Genomic DNA, 24,531 nt, shown 5'->3' with positions numbered 1-24,531 from the left:
TTGATTCCGGTGCAACACTCTTGTCCACTTTGATAAATGGTTATGAAAGCAAGCTTGAATACACTTTACGAACGAGGTAAATATATTTACGAGACACTTTACAGTAATGGGAAAAACTTTTAGTTTGAATTTATTTTTTTTTTTACTTCTTTTACGTGGATTGCAAGTATTATAATAAAGTATAATTATAAAATAAAAATATTTCATGTTTCTTTTGCCTTAAAATGCTGATAAATTCTCATATGCGACTTGAAAGAGTAAAACCTTACGTCAAGTATTCCGGAGTACTACGATATAATTTACGCATGCATAATCAAAAATTGCAATACGCTAGAATTGATATTCATAAAACATAATAAATTAAAGGGGAAAAAAAATTATTAATTATTTTTGATGAAAAAAATTGAAAGCAACTATTCTTGTTTTCTTTTACAAACATTCATTTAACACTATCTGAAATATCATTTTATAATATTTTTAAACATTAACAGAACATCATTGTTAAGCATGTTCCTATATATTATAGAACTTCTTTCTATCTCTCTTTATATAAATATATATATAATAATATATATATATATTCATAAATATATATATATATATATGTATGCCTAGCGATATAGTCTTTTGGCTCCAGTTTACACAAATATCTGCAGGATCTAGGCCTTCGTTGAGGAGGCGTACACTTCTTCAATGTGCAGTCATTTTTCAGCTCACCCCCTGAAAACCCATTTGGTGGAGAGGCGAGAATCAAACTGGGGGTATATATATATATATATATATATATATATATATATATATATATATATATATATATATATATATATATATACATACATACATAATTAAAGTTTTTTTAAGTATTACTGATGACGAGATTTTCTTATCTTAGCGTTGTTAATCTTTGAAATATTAATAAATTTTTTTATTTCATTTTCAATACTCTTTGCTTTTTTTAAACCTTCATTTCTTCTTTTGTTTTGAAACATTTATTAATACCTTCTTTTAAAAGTTAAGCTATTATTAAAAGGATATGTGTTAAAGAATAAAATATATTAAATAACTGATTCAGAAAAAAGACAATATATTTTGATAAATTAGTTTTTCTTCGTACCATTTTTCGAATAAATCATTAAACATTTCTTTACGAAATTAAGAGCACAATGTTAAAGGAGAAAAAAATAAAATAAAGTTTGATTTATATTCACAAGGAGGTAAAAAAGCCGTTTACTTTTATGTTGAATCCAAATTACTTAGACACATGCCAAAGGTTGTAGTAAGAATTTTAACTCAAGATAACTTTTTGTTTATTGAAACTGGACTTTATAGTAATAGAACCGAAGAGACTGAAGGAAATTTTAAACATTTTAAAGAATACTTTTGCAAATAAGAGATCTTTTCATGCACAATTAAAAAAAATGCAAAATTTTCATTTTATGCTGAAAGTACAATATATAACTCACGTACAACAAACAAATAGCATAGGCAAACAAATTCCATGAGTAAAGATATATTTAAGATTCAAGTATATGATTATATTCTTGATAAATTATTTGAAGTCAGAAAAATAATAGTCAGGTACTGTAACTCGTGAGGCAGACGAGTTTGCTTGTTCGACAACTCATTTAATTGATGGTGCAATTTCCAGGCACAAAAAAAAAGAAGTACGAAATCCTAACTGATATGATGAATACAATTGATCTGATTAATTAATTTATTGAAAGCATTAAAAATATAATAAATATAAATAATATGGTTTATTTAAATAAGTCTTACATGTGATATCGAGCAATATAGCAATCTAATTTGTTTACGTAAAATAAACAGTTTTAAGCTTTAATCGCTGTTGGATGCGCTTAACCTTAAAAAATGACGTAATTTCATTTTATAAAAACAGAACATCTCTAACAGTGGAACATTCAGCTACAACTTATAATAAAAATCGTAGAGAACCGAATATAAAAACCAAAAATATATTTTTCAGTGCTAGTAAATATAAATTTGACATCAGCTTGGAACCAGAGCGAGTCTGTTGTCTTAACATTCGACCATAAATTCACAACCATCACGCTCATTTGTTTTTATTTTCATGTTAAATAATTCGACTTTAATAAACTAATCGATTATTACTAAATAAACTAATTAATAACTGGTCTGTAATGCCGATTTCAGGAAAAAAAAACGGCTTTGAACAGTTACAAAGAAAATACGACACGAAAACTTTTTTAAACCGACGGAAACTCGGAAAATAAATAAGAAAACAGACGGGAACATTAAGCGTGTGTATAAATGAAAACAGAAAATAGTTTTAATAGTTAAAACTGTGTTGTTTTAAGCTAAGTTATAGACTAAACTAACTATAATGATCGAATAAAAATATTTAGATAAGTGGCAATTTGCAAAATTTATAGTGACTGATATCTCTTTCTTTTTGAATCAAATAGTTGATGTAATGTGATCGTTTTCCAATGTATGCGATTGTTTTCTACACGGAAAAAAAATTTAAAACACATCCAGGCAGAAAACCATGCATGAGCATAGAATTCATACACATATTTATATTCATTACCTTCCACACTGTCGGGCAAATGTACCTAACGTGCCAACGTAGTAACAAATTTAGACGGACATTTGAGGGTCAGGAACCAAAATATAATTAATGTAAATTGTTCTATAATCTATTCTAAATCTTATTCTCAGTATATAATCTAAATCTTATTTAATCTATTCTTCTTTGTTTTGAAAAATTTAATTATCGAACTGACTTTAAAAAATCCATTGCGTAAAATTATCAAGAAATTACGTAACATTTCTCATCATTTTAGCTATATAAGTAGATGTTGCTGTTGTAGTTCATTTACGTCGCACTAGAGCTGCACAATGGGCTAGTGGCGACGGATATACAAGTAGAATACATTTCATCGAGATACTGATAATATCAGGAAAATAGAGCGGTGTTGACTCAGGGGTTGGAGCATTTGTCATCCAATGAGGTGAATCAGATTCGAATAACAGCGAGGGCAGGTCGATACGAATTACGCAACCGGCTCCCACGGACCACTGAACAGTAAAATATCTTCAGTGGTAGATGGATCATAGGTTAGAGTCCTTTGCCGTCAGGTTAACCGTGAATAATTTTCGTGGTTTCCCTCTCCGTGTAACACAAAGACTCACGTATATTAGTTTCATCAAAAAGTTCTCCATGAAAGCAAATTTCTCTTAATGCTTGATCCAGAATATGGCTTGTTTTCTGGATTGCGTTCAGAATTACAAGTCTACTTAGTCCAACATTGGTAGTCGTAAACTTAAAAATTAGAATTATGTCGGTCAAACAAAAAAAAATATCTATGCAGGTTATAAAATATCCGATTTATGAATTTCCTTCTGTTCCTCCAAAAATACTTTTTTTCGTTACACTGTTAAAAAATGCTGCATATTAATTAGGATTTCTAAAAAAAGGAAATGAATGTATGAAATGTTTTTCGACGTTTTATTTTGCGTAGAGTAGGACAAAATATATAAAAATATTTTTGAATAAACACCTGCTCTGCCCCAGAAAAGTATATTCTGGAAAAGATATTTATAAGAGCAAAAAACAATTTTCCTGACATAAAAGGTACTTTTGTGCTTTATGACAAAAAGTAAGAAAAGGAGAAAAACTGAGCAAGAAAAAAAATATTTTAGCTGTAATTTAGAGCTGAGAAACTATTCGCACTTCAAGGAACTCCCTGTAATTTAAAATACATTAGAAAAGCTTTTCCTTTCGCTGAGTCAAGAAAATTGAGAATAACGCTGCGCTGCCTATCTTTATGTTCGGTGCTCTGAAAATGATATTTATGATGTTAACTAGTCAACTCAGTTATTATTTTGTTTCTTTTTTAAAAAGATACATTGATTTTTTTAAAAAAGAAATGTTTTATAAAACATTAATCATGTACAGTTCCCACACAATCGTAAACATATCCATTGCATTTATTAAATTTAAGAAGCCCATTTTTGAGGAAAACATTTTTAGGAATTTCTATGAAACTAGTATCCTTGGGAAAAGCATATAAGTTACCATAATGTAATGTTTTCATGAAACTAGAATTGAAAAAAAAATTATGAGTCCTTTTTTGAAATTTCTAATAGAATCCACAAATTTATATTTTTTAGTTTGGCACATAACTACTAGGATAAAGCATTTTTTTTCAATTCAATTTTAAAATCCGTGGCTTACTGATTGTATAGTGTAATTTTTTTTTATTTTTAATATATTTAATTCAGGCTTTCAAATAAGTGGAATTTCATACTTTGATTTATGCTTTCTTTATTGATAATGTAAGGATTGAAATATTCATTCTAAAAAAAAGTTTAGGTTGGAATTTGAAAATAAGCTCATATTTTGTGTTCTTAATATTGAGGAAAGTTTCTTAAATATTCAGTGAATTATTCTATAAATAATTTTATAAAATACGTGTTCATTCTTTCACTAAATTTTGAAAAACAACCTACTATAGTTCATTGTTCAAATATTTTTTTTTTCGAATTTTAATGTTTAAAAATATATTTATACATTTATTATGTTATTAAATTTTTAACACCTATATGTTTATTTAGTCATATTCTTGTCCGCGTCCTACTCTTTATGCCGTTATAAATTCCAAAGCAACTAATCAAGACATTTTGTTGAATTGTAATTAGGTTCAAAATTTGCTGAGCTTTAATAAAATTAATAATCCGGCATATTGGGATAAATTCTCATATTACCTAGTGTTTCTCCAGATATAGGGATTCAACTTAAGAACACATTAATGAGATTGCAGAGCGTTTAAAAAATATTTAAGTTTAAGCTACTGATATTAATATTCTGAATTTTTGAATTTTTTTTTTCAGAAAGAGAGCAAAAAAAATCTTTTAAAATTTATTCAACATATGCATAGTTTATTAACTATAATGCATTAAGTAATAATTTATTAAAACAACACTCTATACAAAAAACATAAAGTTTGTAAATAACTTAATGAGTTCGCGATATTAAATATATATTCACTAAATTGGTGGTTCCAAGTTAAGTTCAATAGTTCATATAGTTCATGTATATATTGTATATGAATAAAGACAAAAGGAATAGAAGAAAAGAGTTGTTAACGAAGACAATAAAGAATTTTTTTCTTAATTTGTTCTATTTTCCCGGTATTCTTCACATTATTGTATTTATATAATATGCTTTCTCTATATTGATAAAATGTGAGAATGTCTTCTTTAGGGATCGCGTGAGCTTAAGACGGGATTAAATATTTTCCTTATTGTGTTTTCTGGCTTTTTATTTAAATATCTTTAAAAGTTATTTTTAAATATTTTCCTTAATTTTTGTTTTCATTTTCTCTTTTAAAAAATCCTTATGCTTTTTTTTGGAGGAAACGAAGAACATGGGAAGTTAAGAACGTGTCAAATATTTTAATTATTTAAATTCAATTCTCTTCTTAGACATTCTGAGTTTTTCACGAATTTTTTTTCTCGCTAAAACTCCGTAGGAATGTACAGATAACTAAAATTTATCAAAAAAATGTCTTACACTCTAATCAAGCACACTAGGACTGTTCTTGAAAATCTGCCTATCTATTAGGTTTTCTTAGCCTAAGAAATCACAATTTATTTATCCAAGCTCAAATCACCCTTCTTTTTTCAAATTCAGTGACGCCTTTTAATATTTGAGGAATAGATGATGATGTTTATGAAATGTACAATTATAAAGCATCAATAAAACTATTGGGAAGTCAGGGTAGTCAACGTAAGTCATTTTTCCTTTTTTTTCATGACAAATTATTTTTAAATTTTTTTTTTATTCTTAATATAATTTTAATTCAACTGAAAGCATTATTTATTTTTTATTACATTTGATGAAAATAAAAATAAAAATTTTATCCTCTTCTTAACAAGCAATGTGACGGCTAACTTTTTAATTCAATACAAATGTATAACTCATTTTTCCAATGTCGCGACTAAATCGAACATTAAAATTTTTTAACTTTTTATTCCTTTAACTGCCTTATTTTTATAGTCACAAAAATGTTTCAGATACAAGGTTTTATTAATTTCTCACGGTCTTTTTGGTGTTGAAGCTATGAGCTAAATTATTTAAATATTAACATGCGAGATATCTGTGACATTGGCTTTCTTCTTGGCTGTGTCCTTTTTCAATAATGCGCCAATAATCCTTTATATACAACAAAGCGCTGATAAAATACTATATATATATATATATATATATATATATATATATATATATATATATATATATATATATATATAAAATAATAAAAGAGGAATCAACGTAAGTTGTTTATTGATTAAATTAAAACATTAAAAAACCACTCAAACTCATTTAAAAAATTCTCTGAATTCTTTAAAAAGATATTTTCGATGGTGACTAATGTTTTTAAATTTAGGGAAAATAGATACTTAGTATCAAAATAAACAAAATGCTAGCAAAATATGCCCTGAGGATAATACAAAAATGTACATTTTACTTAATCCATTGTCAGTAAATATGCATGAATTGAGATGTTAGTGTATTTTATCTATAAAGTAACAATAAAATAATAAACAATAGAAAAAATTCCCTAAATCATAATCTTTAAATGTTTTTGGCTGATTCAGATGCCAAAAATCATTACTATATTCAAACATTGAATTAAAAAAAAGACTCATTCTTTTTAGCTAATTATGCCATAAATTACTGGAGACGTAAGGATACATTATCGGGAGCTTCGCTGTCTCCTGGGAACAGGAGAGGAGAATTTTTCAAATTAATCATTTTTCCTCGGGATCCTTTTAAATGAAGAGATGTTTGTGATTCTCAGATGCATAAATCACAAAGATTTATTTCGCGGATGAAAGAAATTATAATCTATATGAAAAGTAAATTGGAAGGTATGACGACACACAGTTTTCGTGGTACTTAGTGGCTTGTTTATAATTGTAAGAAGATTGAAGCAAGTTCATTAGTACTATTAAAACGAACTCCACCACTGTAAAAATATTTTATTAAATTTTGTTATTGCTTACCATTGAAAACAATTTTAGCATTGAAATAACAATTCACGGATCATTTATGATATGAAGTGCTTTTGAAATTTTTTATAAAGTATGCAAAAATTTTAAAAACTCCTATTATAGATAATTAGAATAATAAATAAACTAAGAAGATGAATTCAGTCAAAAAATACCATACTGCTGAAAGTAAGGATAAACTTGTCAATTGCTTAGTTTTCAGTGAAATATTGCACTTATTATTAATCTACAGATTAAAGAAGTATTTTCACGGAAACATATTTCTTCCCTGAAAAAATATTTATACAAAGGGATAAAATTTGCAAAAAATAAATGAAAAATATGTTTTTAGTGTAAAGATAAATTTGTTAGCAGCATTTACTTTGATCAAACATAGATACTGAATTAAAATATTTTATGTAACAATTACTAAAAATAATAAATGTTCGATTATGATGCAATCTTTACTATTTAAAATATCTTACCATTCAAAATGTCTTTTTTAAAATAAACTTATGAAAAATTAAGGTCAGCTATAAAAATATTTTTATGAAAATGGGAAAAGCAAAAAGTATGTATCAATTATGAGCAACCATAACACTTCTGGATAAAATAACCATAAAATGTACTGGATCTCAGGGTCACAGTACTTTTTACAGCAAAATACATTTTTGCCAGATCATGTTAAGGATCAAAAAATTGGATATACTGTGTTTATCAGTAACAGTTACAGTAAAATAACTGAATCATTATAATTAAAAAAATACGACTGTAAAAATAGATTTTACGGTAAAAGGATGATTTTTCTAAGGGCCAGTATTTTGTACCGTCATTTGATATGAACATTTTATACAGTTCATCGTATTTTTTTGTTTTTACAAAGTGTTATTATTATGGTTGTTTACGAACAACGTGCATATTTAAAAAAAACATTTCCCTCTAAAATAATTATTCAATCGTAATACAATTGGATATTGCATAGAGGATTGCTTAAGCATAAAATCTCTTCTCTATATGATACTTCTTTGGTAAATCGAAAATTAAAACTGTATCTTTTCTTTTCAATTTCCACAAATTCTTATGATTGCTGATAATGTTTTATAAATATTTTTATTAAGAATTTATATATCAAACGCTTCTATGGGACTAAGGAAGCTTTTTAAACATTAAGCTGAAAAAAATACCACTGGTAAAACAAAGGAATACACAGTAGGAAAAATGATTTTGAACACACAAAACACATACTTACTTAAATTACATAAAAAAGAAAGTTCATTTTTAAAAAACCACGAGTATTATAACGAATGTAACTTAATATACTATTTTCAAACCTTCAATATTCATTCATTTTACAAATTCATTGTCTTTTATGATGCACGTTGTTCTGCCATTAATTCTGTTGTGAAATGTCTATCTTTAAGAGATAACTAAACATAAGACAGTTGTATTTCTCAAGATGTTTTTGTTAATTACCCAAATAATGTAACAAGAAGGCAGCACAATCATAGAAAAGGGAATCAATTTAGTAAAATAAAGGAAATATGGAATTTTATTTTCGTATTAAATTTGTTCCATTTTGGGAACAATTGGTTGCAATAGTACTTATATTTCTCAACTGGTTTTTATCCGTTACGCAATTCAAATAGCAAGAAAGCAACACAATCACTAGAAATGGAAATCAATGCAGCAAAGCATTAAAAAATATCAAAATGTGTATTTTTATTTTCGCATAAAATTTTTTTTCCGTTTCGGGTAGTTTTTTTTTCAGTTCCCCAATTCAAATAGCAGGATGGCAAACGCAGTCAATTGAAATGGGAATCCATGCAGTAAAAAATAAGAAACGTGGATTTTTGTTTTCGTATAAAATTTGGTCCATTTCGGGAGCGGATTTTGCAATTGTAGTACTGTAGTTATTACAGTACTTAAAAAATGAACAGCGAAGTTTCCTAAAGCATCTTCTTAATTATTTTAATAATTTTGGAAAAATAAAACACAAATAAAAATATTCATATCTTAAAATAAAAAATAAATAAAAATAAACTTTTTTTTAAATGACAAATGTATGCTAATCCTTAAAAAAATTGCGTAGAATATATCTCTTATTTGCAATCAGATTTAATAGTATTAATTACATCTGATTTTATTGATTTTTTTTAAATAAGTTTATTTTTAAGCAATATTTTTTAGCTAATTATAATCATCACACTATTGACAGATTCAAGTATTTGCATTTATTTGAACTGTGTATGTACCACCTCTTTAAAGTATCCGGTAACAAATTTGACAAAAAATTAAAGGTAATCGTTAGAAGAAAAATATAACTACGTAGCTGTTTACTATATCAATTGGAGTTTAAAAATAGTTTTAAAGAACATAGACTTATTTACTTTATCGCTACTGTATTTAGCTCTAGTGGGCTCTGAGAAACTGATTGCTTACTCTTCTATGAAACCATCTCATCGTTTTCTCCTTAAAAACAATGGAAAACAATGATAAACAATGATTTTATCATATTAAGGACATATGATAAAATTTTGGTTTCTGAAATGTGTAGTTAAAATTCTATTATATATCATGTTTTATTATTAATTGCCATATTTAAATTAGTAAAATGTATTATTCATTAAATAAGAAAAACATATATGAATTTAACTTAAAATCGTGAATAATGATTCTGCTTGATTCAATGTTTCTAATGATTCTAAGGATTCAAGCATACTCTGCTTGATATTTTGAACACGTTACTGCAATTGAAAGTGTTTAAGAAATGCAATGTTTTTCTTACATAAAAAATAAGTATTCAAAAATATTTTGTGCCTAAGCCATGACTGGTATTGAATGGTCTGCAAACAGCCTAATTTACGAACCTGGATAAAATTTGTAAGATATTTTTTTTCTCTATTTTTCAGTTATCACTTTCTCTTTTAAGAACATGAACAAAATCAGTTTTCAATGGCTCAAGCATAGTACCTTACAAAGTTGAATCATATATCGCTCAAATTTGTTGCAATCTTAAGGTGTGCAAAGTTGAATCATATATCGCTATAATTTGTTGCGACCTTCAGACGTGCAAAGTTGAATAATGATATCATTACAATTCGTTGTGACCTTAATATTTACTAAGTTGAATAATGATATCGTCAAAGTTTGCAGAGATCTTAAGATGTGTTAAGTTGAACCAGAATATCACTCAAATGTTTTGCCTCTTTCAGACTAAGTTGAAACATTATATTTTTCAAATTTTTTTAGACCTTAAGATGTGCTTAGTTGATCCATAATAAAGAAATTCGTAAATTTCATTACTCTACACCTTAATCCAAATTGACCATAAGCGTAGTTTAATTTAACATATTATTAATGGTGCAATATGTTTGCACTATTTCATGGTTCAAAGTAACAATATTACAGTTAAACGTTGAACCACTATCTTAGAGAGTGTCGGGAAACATAATATGAATAAAATTATTTAGCACCTGAAGGGGAAGACTGAATTAATATGTATGGAATTTTCTAAAATTATATTAATCATGTTACAGAAACGTAGCTTACCTTTTGGAGTTACGCTGATTAAAATGATGAATAATGTAATTAACACATTTAATGTCAGCTGTGAAAAAAGTCTTGTTGCATGAATAAAAATCATATCCGTTTAGACGTTAGTATCAATTTATAAAGTTGAATAGTATCCTTTGGTTTGATTAATGCATACCAAAAATTTTGAATTATGATGTTTTATTCACAATGAATATTATCAATACCGTTTGTCAGTTCAGTGCTTAAGCACTTATATTTCATGTATTACACGACGAACGTTTAATAATCACAGATAGTATCGGTATCTATACATAGAAGATAAACTACTTTCTCCTTTATACTGTCTAAATAATGATTTATTTCCATTTTATCACTAATGTTTTCTTTCCCTCTAATGATAAACGAAGCTGATAAATTACTTTTCTGTTACTTTTACTCCTGTTTCTACGTGATTAAAAATTTACTTTCACCCATTCTTCCAAATGAAATCGAAGTTAAGAAAACATTCTTTTCTCTTTCAGTAATTACATCTCACGGTAGAGAACCAACCGCCCAATATATTTAGAGAATAAAAAAAAAGTAGTTGAGATCAATAAAGAGGAAAGCAAGTTTCTCCAAAAGTTCCGAAGTTTGGAAACTATAACGAGGCACACCACTCCTGAAATTTCCCGGATCCTGGAAACAGACCGTCTTTCCAGGATGAAGCAAGAATCCTAAATGCCGGTGAGAAGGACGGGAAACATGTGAGAGAGTGAGCGCTGTTGTAGCTGAAAGCATCATTGGGAGGAACAACAGGAGCGCCAAAGGTTGAGATGCATTTCTCGATACTTTTTAAAGATGCTGAAAAGACTGTTTGAACAGTTTTGAATGTATTGGTATCGATATTTTATCGATTTTATAAAGATTAATTGGTTTCATTAAGGTTGGTTAAGAATTAATTGATTTTTCAAATGTTCTATTCCTTTAAAGAATATCTTTTAATAAAATATATCTTTAAATACAGGTACGCAGATATTGTAAAATATTAGAATTGATTTTAAATTTTAACAAATTTTACGACTATTTGAGTATACTTTTTTAGATATTAGTTTAAGTTATGAAATGTTTTTAAAAATATATTTATTGGTACTGTGTTTAAAAATTTTCTTTGAAATTATTAAATCAGTTCCATTTTATTTACTTTAACCTAAAATCTAAAATAATTTTTTGTCTCTTTTTATTATCTAACAAAATTCATAATTTAGGTTAACTTTCCCACATGTGGTAGCATTGTATTGCGAAACAATGCATTGATCACAATGTATTGAATTTAGATAACGTTAAGATCTAAAGTATTTCTTTAAGTTAAGAGTAATTTTAAATCTCTTAAGACAATGTGATACAGGAAAATTATCTTGTCACGAGAAAAACTGTAAACGAAAGCATTATTTTTGAAAAGGACATATAAGGAAGTACATTAATTTAGGAAAATATTCTAATTTTAAGTCATATTTTTATATATCGTCCCCCTAGACGAAAGTTCCAAATTGAGTCATTGCTGTATTGCAATCAACTATGATCTAAATATTTTCAACAATTCCTTTAAGAAGAAAATAATTGTAGAAATTATCTCCTTATTAAGCTTGGAATTTCAAATTACATCAGTTAGAAATATATTTATCGAAAGTTGAGAAACTGAGTCCAAGGAAGCTCAGATGCTGAAAATTGTCCCAAAATAAAATAAATAAAAAAAATATATGGAAAATGTCTAAAAACACTTAAAATTGCATTTTGGAATTTAAAATAAGGATCCGCACCCATGGAATATTACGTTATTGTTGATCATCTTCAATAAGGATTGTTACATTTAAATGAATTTTACAGATTTCAGTTCAAATCTTTAATCAGCATTTCCTGGATATAGCTTTACATCATAAATCTTCAGTGGTATTAATTTTTTTTCCTGAAGCATTTAATATTATTTTAAGAACTGTTTAATTTCTTATATAATAAAAGTACAAAAATGATTTAACTATTGTTATAAATTAAAATAAATTTATTTTTTTCATTTAAACTAGTTTCAAAATTATTTAAAAAAATAACTGAAAAAATATTTATGCAAACTTAACATTTATTGTAATTAACGTGCATAATAAAAGTAAGGGAATTCTTATGACAATTATAAAATTTTATCATTTATCTGGGTTTTTTTTAAATTTTTAGTTTTATATTCTGTCCAATTTAATCTTTTTCATGACTAGGGATAATTTAGTTGTCAGAAAAATAAAATAAAAGTTCCTACAACGATGTCATGTATTAATTGAAAAATTTATAGTGATCAACTCCAAATTTTTAATATAATAATAGTTTGACCTTTATGACGTAATTCAACATAAATTTTAATGATTCCCCTCTTTTTTAAAATATATTATATTCTCATACATATTGTATTCTGAAGAAAACAAAAGTTCACTTTTGTTTGTTAATAACCATTGACTCTAGCACTTATAATAACAAAAGTAGCACATAATAACAACAGTAAGTATGTAAATCACAAACGAAACTTTTTGGAATTTTTTTTTCCAGATTCCACAGGGAAGCAATGCTAAATATTTTAAAACTAAACTTTTCTGTGTAAAGGAAGCAAGCAATATTTCAACTTTATAGGTCAAGATTAAACAGAAAAATTTATAACATAACAATTTAAACATGCATTTATTGTGTCGTTTAACAAGAAATATCAATTAAACATTACAAAAAGTAAGTTTTTAATGGAGTTTTAAAAGTACTGATTTATCACTTCCCTATTCATACTTAAACTTCAAAAACAATTTAATTATTCATTAGAAATTCATTAACAGATCAACTGTGTTTTTATTGTTTTTCTTTAATTATTATCGAATTATTCAAGCAAATTATTTAACCAAAACTAAATATATCCAGTTCGTGAATAAAGATAACTTTGTTATGCCACCAATACTGAAATACAATGAACCTATTTTGCTATTTGCATAGATATCGGATATCTTTGGAGCGACTAAACTATGCGGACAGGTAATTTGGAACTTTTCTAATATCTGATACAAACATTGTTTTCAAAGTGTATAGCTTCTAAATTTGCATCCTGCTAGAGTTTACAAATTACAGTAAATCTCCATTAACACAATGGATTGGAAAATGTCACACTGTAATTGCTACATTTGTTACCAAATAACTGCAATATTCGTATTTAATACATAAATTTTAAATCAATCTCATTCATTGTTAATGAGTTCGAGTTAACTCCAAATAATGCTTTAATTATATATTTGTGAAGCAAACAACATCCAACCTATGATTGGGCAAATATTTGAAACGCAATGTATTTCCAATCAAATGTTGATAGTCGCATGTGGATGCATGTTAAATTTTGATGAGGCCATGATGAAGATTCTTGAAGGCATGTTGCATTTGAAATTTCGTATCAAAACATGCCTTCTACCAAATATGTTTGGGCAGGAAGAATAATTTCAGATCTATCATTTCAGCAAACATTGCTTACCAAATTAAAGTGTAGCATGATTGGAGGATAATTCCATATAATCAAATATTGGTTCCATGTAAAATTTGTCTGAGTCATCTATCTAGCCATTACAAATATATATATATATATATATATATATATATATATATATATATATATATATATATATATATATATATATCCTAATAATAAAGATATAAAAATTTTTGTATTTTATTTTCTTCAATGGAAATTGCTCTCTTTAATTTCGCCAAAAAAGGGGATTAAAAAGATTTTTTCTACACAGATGTTATTAGCAGCCCTTTTCTTCTGTATGTCTAAATTTAGATACCATAAGTCAGTACTAAGCGTTCAGCAATTTCTTAAAGTAGTAGTTACGCATTTTTCGATGCGTATCTATCTAAAGAACACTGATGGAACTTACATTATAAAATTACGGTAAAATAACCGGCAGTAATCTGACTAGCTGCAATCTCCAACAAGCGGTAAGGTTTACAGAAAAGAACACTTTTTACCTTTTTGCTTTAGTATGGTTAAAAGACTACGACTAAAAAACTATGCGGTTTTTTGACCTTTTGCAACAAACACGGTGTCCAATTCATAAAAAACAAATTTAACTGGGCATTGGAGCTAGGTTGCGGTTGAGTTATGCATCCTCAAATGAATCCTGGAATGTGGATTAATTATTTTAATTACTTTTTTCACCTATCGTATGAGATCAGAAATACGAGACTTTTTAGCCTTAAGCATATTTATGTTGCTGCCATTAATGAGTAAATGAAGTTCCTATTCCAATAGTTTAGGGCCAAAAATGAGAGAGTGGACATTGAAAATTCTTCAATTGTTGAAGGCAATGGAAGAAAAATTGTGGTGTCGGCTTGGCAAATGGAATCCTCGTTCTGTTTGTCCTGAGAATTAAATATTAGCCCTCTCGGCTCTAATATGCACCCAGCTGCAAGAAACTATGCGGAATCATTAGGTGGTCCTAGTTGGTGCGATAAAATTCTGGTTGGTTAACCATATTAGGTAAAATGCAATTAATAAACAGTTTTTCACACAGTTAAAAGTTTGAATACCATCTAATTTTTGGTTATTTGGCTGATTTGTTTGAATATGGTAAAAGAAAAGTTAAATATGCAGGATTATTCATTATTCCCCCCGGGATTTCGAAGCGTTATAGTAAAAAAAAACGAAGACGAATATGGCAAAAAAGAACATATGAAATTATTCCAAAAATATTCAAGCTTCAATTTAAGCAGTTGCCGAAAGATGGCAGTATCATGTACCACTGAAACCAGTTGTAGTAAAGAAAAATGGCGTTTATAGGCGGAGGGAATTATGAATAACCATGTATTGTTATTTAGCTATTGTTTCCGAGAAATTTCTAGCTGTGTGGAATATAAATACCATTTAAAATGCCTTTCTTGATAGTATTGCTTTTTAAACTATTTCTATATATTGTTATTGAAGTTAACTACAGTACACAGCAAATAGACATTTTCTACAGTGGCAAATCTACCTGAATCATTTTAAAACTAAGGTGGTTTTGTTATGTTTTTAATAGCTTCAACGTACTTTTTTTTAACATTTAAAGCAAGGGTAAATAACCTGGCTAACTTTTTAAACATGCAAGTGATTCTCTGATCTGATCCAATTATCATGCTTACATCATCAGTACTTAAATTAATTACTTAATGTCAGTCCCACCAATATTGATTATAGAATCAATTAAATAATCAGTCTCTGCATTGAAACCACTTTTTAGTTGCTAAAGTTTTACTATTGCTTGGAATCAAATTAAACAGATTTTAAAGCATTGCAAAGCTGAAATTCGCCTTTAACTTTACTACAAATTTTAATACATGTACTGTATTCATTTATCCTTGTAAGGAAATGTTTTCGGTTGTTCTCAATCTCTCTCTTTGGACAAATGCAGAAAATGTTTATTTAAGTTTGGAGAAACTTTATCTATGAAGGTGTGTAAAAGTCAATGAGGGTATTGTTGTTTTAAAGATTTATGCAATTTGAATGCAAAATAGAGTGCAATATTGTATGCAAAATAAATTCTAACCTGAAAAATTAATAAAGATCTATTACTTTTCTTAATGGCTTCATTCAAAGTATTTTATCCCAATTTATAAATTAATTTTTTAACGTCTCCGATTATAACTGGCATATTTTCATTTTGTTTTTTATTATTGTTTTTATAGATAAAAAAGTAAGTGCAATTGTGATTAATAAAACTATTATTAGCTATGCATGCTAAGATTCATTTTTTTTAAATTTAAACTTATTTTAAAATATTCAATAATTTAATAATAGTTTTATTTGTTAAATTAATTTTAACCGAAATTGTTCACAGAAAAGGAAAAATTAATTTAATGGAGAAAAAAAATGTGGATTAACCAAAAAGTAAACCAGTGTAATAATATTTTCGAAGTCGATCAATATAAATATTATCAAAGTGGATCCAGCTAATTTAAAGCTCCATCCGTTACAAGGTAAATTGTAGCGTACCAGTAGACTTTTGAAAACAGTGTAATAACGCTGCGTGATCTTACGAAGTTTTTAGTAGGTGCATGAGTAATGAGTAAAAGCCAAAATCATGGGATCATATCTTTTATTCAAGTTCTAGATCTTTAGATTATTAAGCTATTAATTAGGTTATTAAAATAATTCAGATTATTAAACTAAAATTTGCTGGACAAGGAAGGATCTTTAATGAAACAGAAAACTTAGTTTTATATTATTTGTCATTTAAAATAATTCAATTTTTTTAGAAGATCAATCTAATTTTAAAATCTATAGAGATTTTTCATTTAAAATACATACTAAACAATGAATTAAAAATATTCTTTTCAGATCATTTACTAAATCTAAAAGCTAATGACAGTATTAATAAAATATTATATATATTCTATCTTCTAATGTTAAGTGTATTAAGTATCACACACGATGGTCGCAAAAGGAAACGAAAACGGACTGGCGTAAAATAGTGCACAAATCATTATTTAAATGCTTTATTTTATTACCATTGTCAAAATGGGTATTGGTTTGGATTTGATGGCGTCCACACACCTTTCAACTGTGTTCAAGAGTAAAAGTAAACAGTGCGCATGCGTCTTCATTGCATGCTTTGCTATGGTGACTGCTGCAGTTATTCTTTTTATTTTCACTAGCAGGCATTTTTAATCTATTTACATAATAAAAATTTAGCGTATTTTTATATTCTTTTAATTATTAACGTATAATTACTGGATTGACGGTGATTTTAATATAAATATGAATGATAAAGAAGGAAAATTATTTTATGACGTTTTACAACACGTACATAGCCAGGATATGAAAATCAACCCGACGACAAACATCAATTGGGACAGTTTTCGCAACCCATGATTTGAAATGTTGTGGCGTTTAACGTAGTCAATTCAGAAAGAAAGATCATTTGACCAATGGTTAACCAGTGATTGTAATAAGGCGATCACAACTTTTTTGTTAATTATATTTTTGTTCTGTTTTTATTTTATTTTTTTGGCTTAAAATTGAAAATTACATTAAGAAAATTAAAAAAAAAAAAAATTGCGTATTGCATTTCTTTTCCGGCTTTTCATACTTTTTGGGTCACACATGCAACTAGAATATTTCTCCTTCCTTTTGACTATACTAGATCTATATTTGACTTCCTTTACTGTAGAAAATGTTTCTCGAAATTGAGCATAAATGCGTCAGAACAATTTCAAATTAAATATAGTCGAATTTGCAAATCCCATGTATTCAGCATTGAGCATGTCTTTACTGGCCATGTATTCATTATTAAGCAGTTAGCGAGTGTCAATATACTCAAAAATGAATTCATGGGTTTTTCAAACTCAACCATACTCTTTCAAAGCTATTTCGAAACATATTTGCTTACTTTTGTGAAAACTTTTTCACAGTGTTTGATAGTTTAAAAAATGCTCTCTTCAAATTTTTAATTTTTATTTGCGCCTTCTTCTTGATCTCTCTCTTTTCCTATTGCATTCAAGAATTGAATGCAGAAATAAAAATTACTTAATTTCTTTTTTGTCATTCTTAACACGTCCCTGTCCACTACCACTTTATCTCGCTTATTTTTGCTATTAACCTTTCTTATTATTGTAGTTAGTTTTACTCTTCATAAAGTTGTCATATTTCTTGTTTAAAGCAGTCAAAATATGATGAAGTTTTTGTTTTCTTTTTTAAGGAGACAGTTATTACATGTTACGCTATTTACATGCAACTCTATTTTTTACGATTGCGTCACTCCGAAAAAAACTAAATTCATACAAAAGATTTTTTAAAATTTTTATTTATGTCACATAATGCCAAACTATCAAAAGTTAAATATTAAAACGTAAAAATATTTACCTCTATAGTTTTGCAAGTTTAAATACTACTCCGAAAATAAGAAAATTGCATATGATACAAAAACGAATTTTGGTGAATGTTTTCTTATTGATTTATGACGGAGCTCATAGATATTGAATTATCACTAGCTTTCATGATCTGCTATTTACTTTGTCTTTGGCTTGGGCTGATGACTTTTGACTGGGACAACATCATTAAGCAGTTACCAGGAATCTGGCAACACCTTGTAATCGGTGACGTGATGAATGGGATATCAAAGGATGTTACATCAACCTTTTTAAGGAGACTATTCACACCTGAAAAAATAAAGCAAAAATAGAGGCTGTTTCGTTTTTCTTTTTCTAGTTTTTTCGTTCTCACTCTGATATGAAATTAAAACAATGTTTATTTTTACTTGTTTTCGCAAATATCTGTAGAAGTAATTTTGAAACACTTATTATAAAATAAGTTTCAATGCTTAACAAGATCTTGGACTCAAAATCAAAAGAATGATGAGATTTCTGTAGTACTGAAAAAATGAAAAAAAAATATGGAAGTGACATTTTCTCTTTTAAAAAAGTATATGCTCAAATTATTATTTTTGAAAACAAGCAACAATCTTGAATGTAAATAAATGCCTGACTCAAATTCTCATGAATACAATATCACATAATTTTTATTCTATTTTAAAACCGTCGTTGAACAGCCGACCCAATTTTTTAGCTTTACGTCTACTAATGCTCAACTCCGTTGCCTTGTAATTTTGAACCCAGTTCAGAAGACAAGGGAACTCCTTGATCAAGTACTGGGAAAAATCTGCCTTCATAGAGGGCATTTTTGATGGAACTAAACAGCTTTGCGTTACATGGTGAGGAAAACCACGAATATCTCCCACGGTTAGCCTGATGGCAAGGGGAAGATCCGTCTACCACTGAGGATATTTTACATTAGCACAGTTGTCATTGTGAGTCGGGTGTACTAATTGTATCAACTAGCCATTATTAGCAACTAATTGCTGGTTACGGAGTTTTAAACGTAAGATTTAAGCAATTTTGAGATTATCGACATGGTTAACATTGAGCACATGTCATATTTTCCTCACAGACAGGCTCTTATCTTCTAATCTGAATTCCAATTTATTAAGTTTGTTTCATCGAACACTAACATGAAAATATTGTTTAAAAAAAAACTTTTATAAAACTATAATCAAGAAATGTGATCATGTTTTTCCAATAAATCAATGCGGATTTACAAAGCAATTCTTTTGGCGTAATAAAGAGTTGAATGAACTTTTAAGTGCATTCGTTACAGATGAATAAATAAAGCTTTTGAAAACAATGTTAATTAATCGACACTTTCAAATCAATCATAGTGGTTATTTTGCGAAAACGAGCTGAGTTCTTCATGAAATATAGGTTGCATGAAGAGGAAAAAAGTTGAATTTTGAAAATCACGTTAAAAAACAATAAATGGAAAACTTTTATTATTGCTCTTAGTAAAAAGAAACATCTTCTTATTTGCTAATGAGTAATATAGTGAAAAACTTTTCTTCATTACAGAGAAGATACGTTTCTTTTGTGTTTTATGGCAAATACTTATAAAGAATCAGAAATCAACTTAAAAAATGTCATTTTGAAACTTAATACCAGTCTTTCTATTGTTTAAATGAAGTAGAGCCAGTAAATAAAGACAGTGTTTTGGACAGAGAACAAACAAGGAATCAAAACCTTGTGCTTTAGAGGAAATGATCAGAGACCAAATTACTTCATTTTATTTTACCCTGCTTTCCAGATAAAGAAACAACAGCACAAATAAAATATAGCTTTCTAACAAAGTATTGTTCCCTTTCTTTTGTATTATACCTAATTTCTCTCTTCGCTAAAGATTCCTAATTTATTGTTTCGCCAATCTGTCTCAGCTATTTTTTTTTCCAACTTTTAGAGATCATGTATTATTTAACATTGCCTTTAGAACGAAAACCTTAAAGGTATTTTCTTTCCTCTCTAATAGAATATGCAATTTTGTGGAACAAAAACAAAAAGAGGACAAAAAAAGTTGCTAAAAGATTTGTCACATCATCGAATTCTAGGCAATGATATTTACCAGTAATAGAAACTTTCTTTGAAGTAAAAACTTTCTGTCCTGATCCGGGCTTTCGCTATTGGATAGATCTCACTGAATTCCTTTTATACCATTTTTTTTTCAGTTTTTTTCGTTTTTTCAGTTTGGAAGCTGTTTTTCTGCGATCTTAGAGGTTGAGTTTGTGTTGTTTGTTTTGCGAACGAGGGTCAAATCTCGCGGGAAATACGAGTCAAAGACACAGTGCAAAGGGAAAGAAAAAAAAGCAAGAGATATAGCGCCGAGTCTATAGTAAATGCTTTAAGGAAATATTTGCGTGGCTCGACTTTTTAAGCATTTCGTTTGGTGTTTTCTTAGAATACCTAAAATTTTGGAATTTGCTTTATTCTTGCAAACGACATTCGTTTTTTTTCTAAAACTGGTTGTTTGAATGCGATGGATGCTAGTCAAAGCCGATTCCAATTTTCTTAAAACAATTCTAAAGTAAGACATTTTTAGTATATTACTAGAATGTGATACTAAAATTTACTACTTTACAATTTTATTTTTTTATTTTCTTCCATTATAAATATTTGTCTTATCCGAACCTTGTAAAAAATTTTATCAGGCAAATTTTGTCTATTTTTTATATCGGGGTAATAAATTGCGAACTTTTTTTAACATTAAAAAAAATATATTAGTAACAAAATTTCTTCAAATTTCTCCAAATTCAAATTCTTTTCAGACGTTATTTTTCTCAAACTTTGATATCCTAATGTATACGATGGTAATTAAAAATGACCCTGTTATTTTTTTTTCATAAAATAATTCTAAAATATGACACTGGAAGCATAATGCAAGAAATTGATAGTATGAAAGGTTACGTAAGTTTTATTCTTTTTTTTCTAATTCAAACTATTCCTACACTTTGCAAATATATTTTTTTGTTTCCGAACACAGATGATGGCATCACTTAACACCGAAGAGATATTTCACTAAGTCTTACACTATACCAAAGCCAAGGATGGTTTATAGTGTAGTTAAAAACCTAGAATGTATTTTTTAACTACGCTGTATAAAGTAGCAGTCACCATGTTTGTCATTCAGTAATTATTAATTACAGTAGGAAGATCCGGTAAGAATTACAGTAATTACAGTAAAAATTTATAATTATACATAATCAGGAAAGTTAATTTTACGACGCAATCTAAAGTAAGTATCATAAATTTCGGGTGAATGCATACGAAATTTACTTAAATAAATTTAGTTTTCTAGTCGAATATACACACAGCACAGACAATATATTAATATGAATTCGAACAGTAACGAAGTGAACAGATGTTAACAGTCTTATAATAAAACTCGACCATAAAAACTTGTATTTAACTTAAACAAAACGGCGGCCATATTATAAGCTTCTTGGCGGCCATATTATATGCTTCTTGAATTTGCATAATTATTTGCCTTTAAATTTCAAATAAAGTTTCAAAAATATTTGTTATTGACTTAAAGTGTACCCTATCTTCATTTCACGCAAGAATTTAGTTAAATAGTTAGAAATTACACTAATTATCCATAAAAATTTCGGAGTATCGAAAAACACGACTTTCTTCACCGACGAACTGCTGTTTCGTTTGAACTTTATCAACTATTAGTGTTAAGATATAACTACATCGTGGTTTTACAGCGTTGTGTAAAAATCTAAAAAAACCTTATGAAAAGGTTAATCCAGCCGATTTTACTTATTTTTAAATTTGTTTTGGGTGTATTAATTACTAAGTATTAGGAATATTTAATATTCATATTTTTAAATATCAATTTTTATATTTGCAAAGCTTGACTTTTGTTTTTTAATTCTTTCTAACATAAAAATTTGCATTATCCAGACCTTGCGAAAATCTTTATAAAGTCAATTTTATCTATTTTTTCCATAAAACTAACTGGCATTATTATTAAAAAGAAATTAAAACCTGAATTTTTGGATATTTCTTTGAACTTCTGAATAATGTATTGGATGCTATGAATATATTAGATGCTATTCAAAGTAGCCTCTATTTCAAAAAATTCTAATCTAAGACCTTGGAAGACATTAATCTAGAAATTGATAGTAAAATTTAAGGATAGGAATATTTTCATTTTTTCCTATTCAGAAAGCGACTGGATTAAAGATTTGTGTTATCAAAACGTTTGTATTTCGAAATAACTTAATTTTTCTATTTATCTTTTTCTTGGTATATTGATTAGTTTAACTGTAAGGAATAGCATTTCACCATAAAGTTTTTACATATCAATTCTTAGAATTGAGTAATTAGACTTTTTAAGCATTGCGTTTGGTGTTTTGTCGGAATACTTAACATTTTGAAACTTTCTTTATTCTTGAAAACGACATTCAGCTTTCTAAGACTTGCTGTTTGAATGCAAAGGATGCGAGTGAAAGCCGATTTCAATTTCTCTGAAATAGTTCTTAAAGTAGGAAATTTTCAGTATTTTTAATGCTAAAATTAAAGCCTTTTTATTCGTTTTACTTATTTTCCGGTTTAAAATTTTCTTACTTTCTTTCTTATTACAAACATGTGTATTATCATAAACTTGTCGAAAATAGGATTTTAATTCAATTAAGTCTTTGATTTTAATTTTCTTGGTGAAATAACTAGTATAAACTATGAAGGAACTAATATTTCGGCAACATGATTGTTTATTATTAATTAATTTTTTTAAAATTTTATTTTATTCTTTAATTGATATCCGCTTTTCTAAATCCTGTTGTTCAATGCATAAGTTTCTAAAACGAGCCGTTTCAAATTTCAAGTATTTGTATCAAAAATTATGTATTTTTAGTATTCTAAAAAGTTGAACTAAAATTTATAGTCTTATAAATTTTATGCCTTCTTGTTCAGAGTGTTTCTGTTCTAAATATTTGTATAAATCAAAATCATATGAAATCCTTAAAGAGTACTGTTTTTATAGATGTATGTTACTCTTTAAAGATGTTATAGAGTAACATACATTTTTAAATACAAACCACATAAAAAACTGTTTTCTACCATTACTTATAAATATTTTAAACGGTATTTTGAAGAGAGTGACGTATTAACGAATAAAGAAACGGTCACTTTCTAAATTCTTATTAAGGTCTAATAAGAATTATATTTCATTTTAAAACTACTCAAAAGTACTTAAAAGTACTCAAAACTCAAATATTGCAGGGTGTAAAGTAGGTATCAAATATACTAATATAGGTACAAAGTTTTGCTGTGATATATTTGGTAATTATTGAAACGGCACCGATACTGAGTAATATTAATACTGATACTGAGAAAATAAGTGCTCCATGACCCTTCGAAATTTATTTGTACAGAAGATTATTACGCGATAGTTTTAAATTTTGACCTTATGAGTCAGTAGTATCATGCCAAGTGATGCGTAATTCAGTTTATCTCTATTCTGATGTGATAAACTACGAAAGTGTGTTCTGATTAATTTACTAACGTAAAGCCACTGAGACGGCAAAAAATCATAATATTATAATTAAAAAAAGAAACAGTCGAAATTACATTTGCTTTATTAATTGTGTCGTTATATGTTTTGTACATGATTTCATAGTATAGTTTAATACCGAGTTGTTTATTACTTTCTTTTTTATATACCCCGTACAACGGTTATTCAGCTAGTATTAAATAAAAATGAGTTCGTTTTAACGTAATAATAAGTTTTCTATTTTTCTCTTTGAACCCTCAAGAAGTTTTCAGGCTGTTATTTTTAACAGTTTCAATGCTGATAAATATGGCTGTTGACGTATTCAGGCTGTTGACGTATGCCTGACTTTGATAGCCAACAGCATACACCCATGCTTCCTTAACATAAAGAGATTGCTGATTCCATCCTTTGTGATAAAAATAATAAATTACTCATCTTGATCTATATTAAAAGATACGAAAAAATATTTTGCCCTGAAAAGGTTTCATGCACCTTTCAGGTGCAAGAAACCTTTTCCTAACTTGGAGAAGGATGTGATGACATACACAGTATATCCACAT

At 27.7% G+C, this 24,531-nt stretch overlaps 1 protein-coding gene across 2 annotated transcripts in view; it reads right to left on the bottom strand.

Annotated features, from left to right (window-relative positions):
• The window catches only part of LOC107439847 (cell adhesion molecule Dscam1), a 225,302-nt gene extending 213,980 nt beyond the window's left edge, over window positions 1–11,322 (bottom strand). For both annotated transcript variants that reach the window (XM_043053190.3, XM_043053191.3), the window contains exon 1: window positions 10,585–11,322. In XM_043053190.3, the coding sequence (XP_042909124.2) occupies window positions 10,585–10,678 (94 nt within the window). In that variant the 5' untranslated portion in view covers window positions 10,679–11,322. The remainder of the gene's footprint in view (window positions 1–10,584) is intronic.
• Between the last annotated feature and the right edge of the window lie 13,209 nt (window positions 11,323–24,531).

This window comes from Parasteatoda tepidariorum, chromosome 3 (genome assembly GCF_982258835.1).
Source record: "Parasteatoda tepidariorum strain Cologne lab strain chromosome 3, Ptep-v5.0, whole genome shotgun sequence".
Lineage (NCBI taxonomy): Eukaryota > Metazoa > Arthropoda > Arachnida > Araneae > Theridiidae > Parasteatoda > Parasteatoda tepidariorum.
Note: the sequence above shows the minus strand (reverse complement) of the source record. Positions and strands in the feature narration are given on the sequence as shown.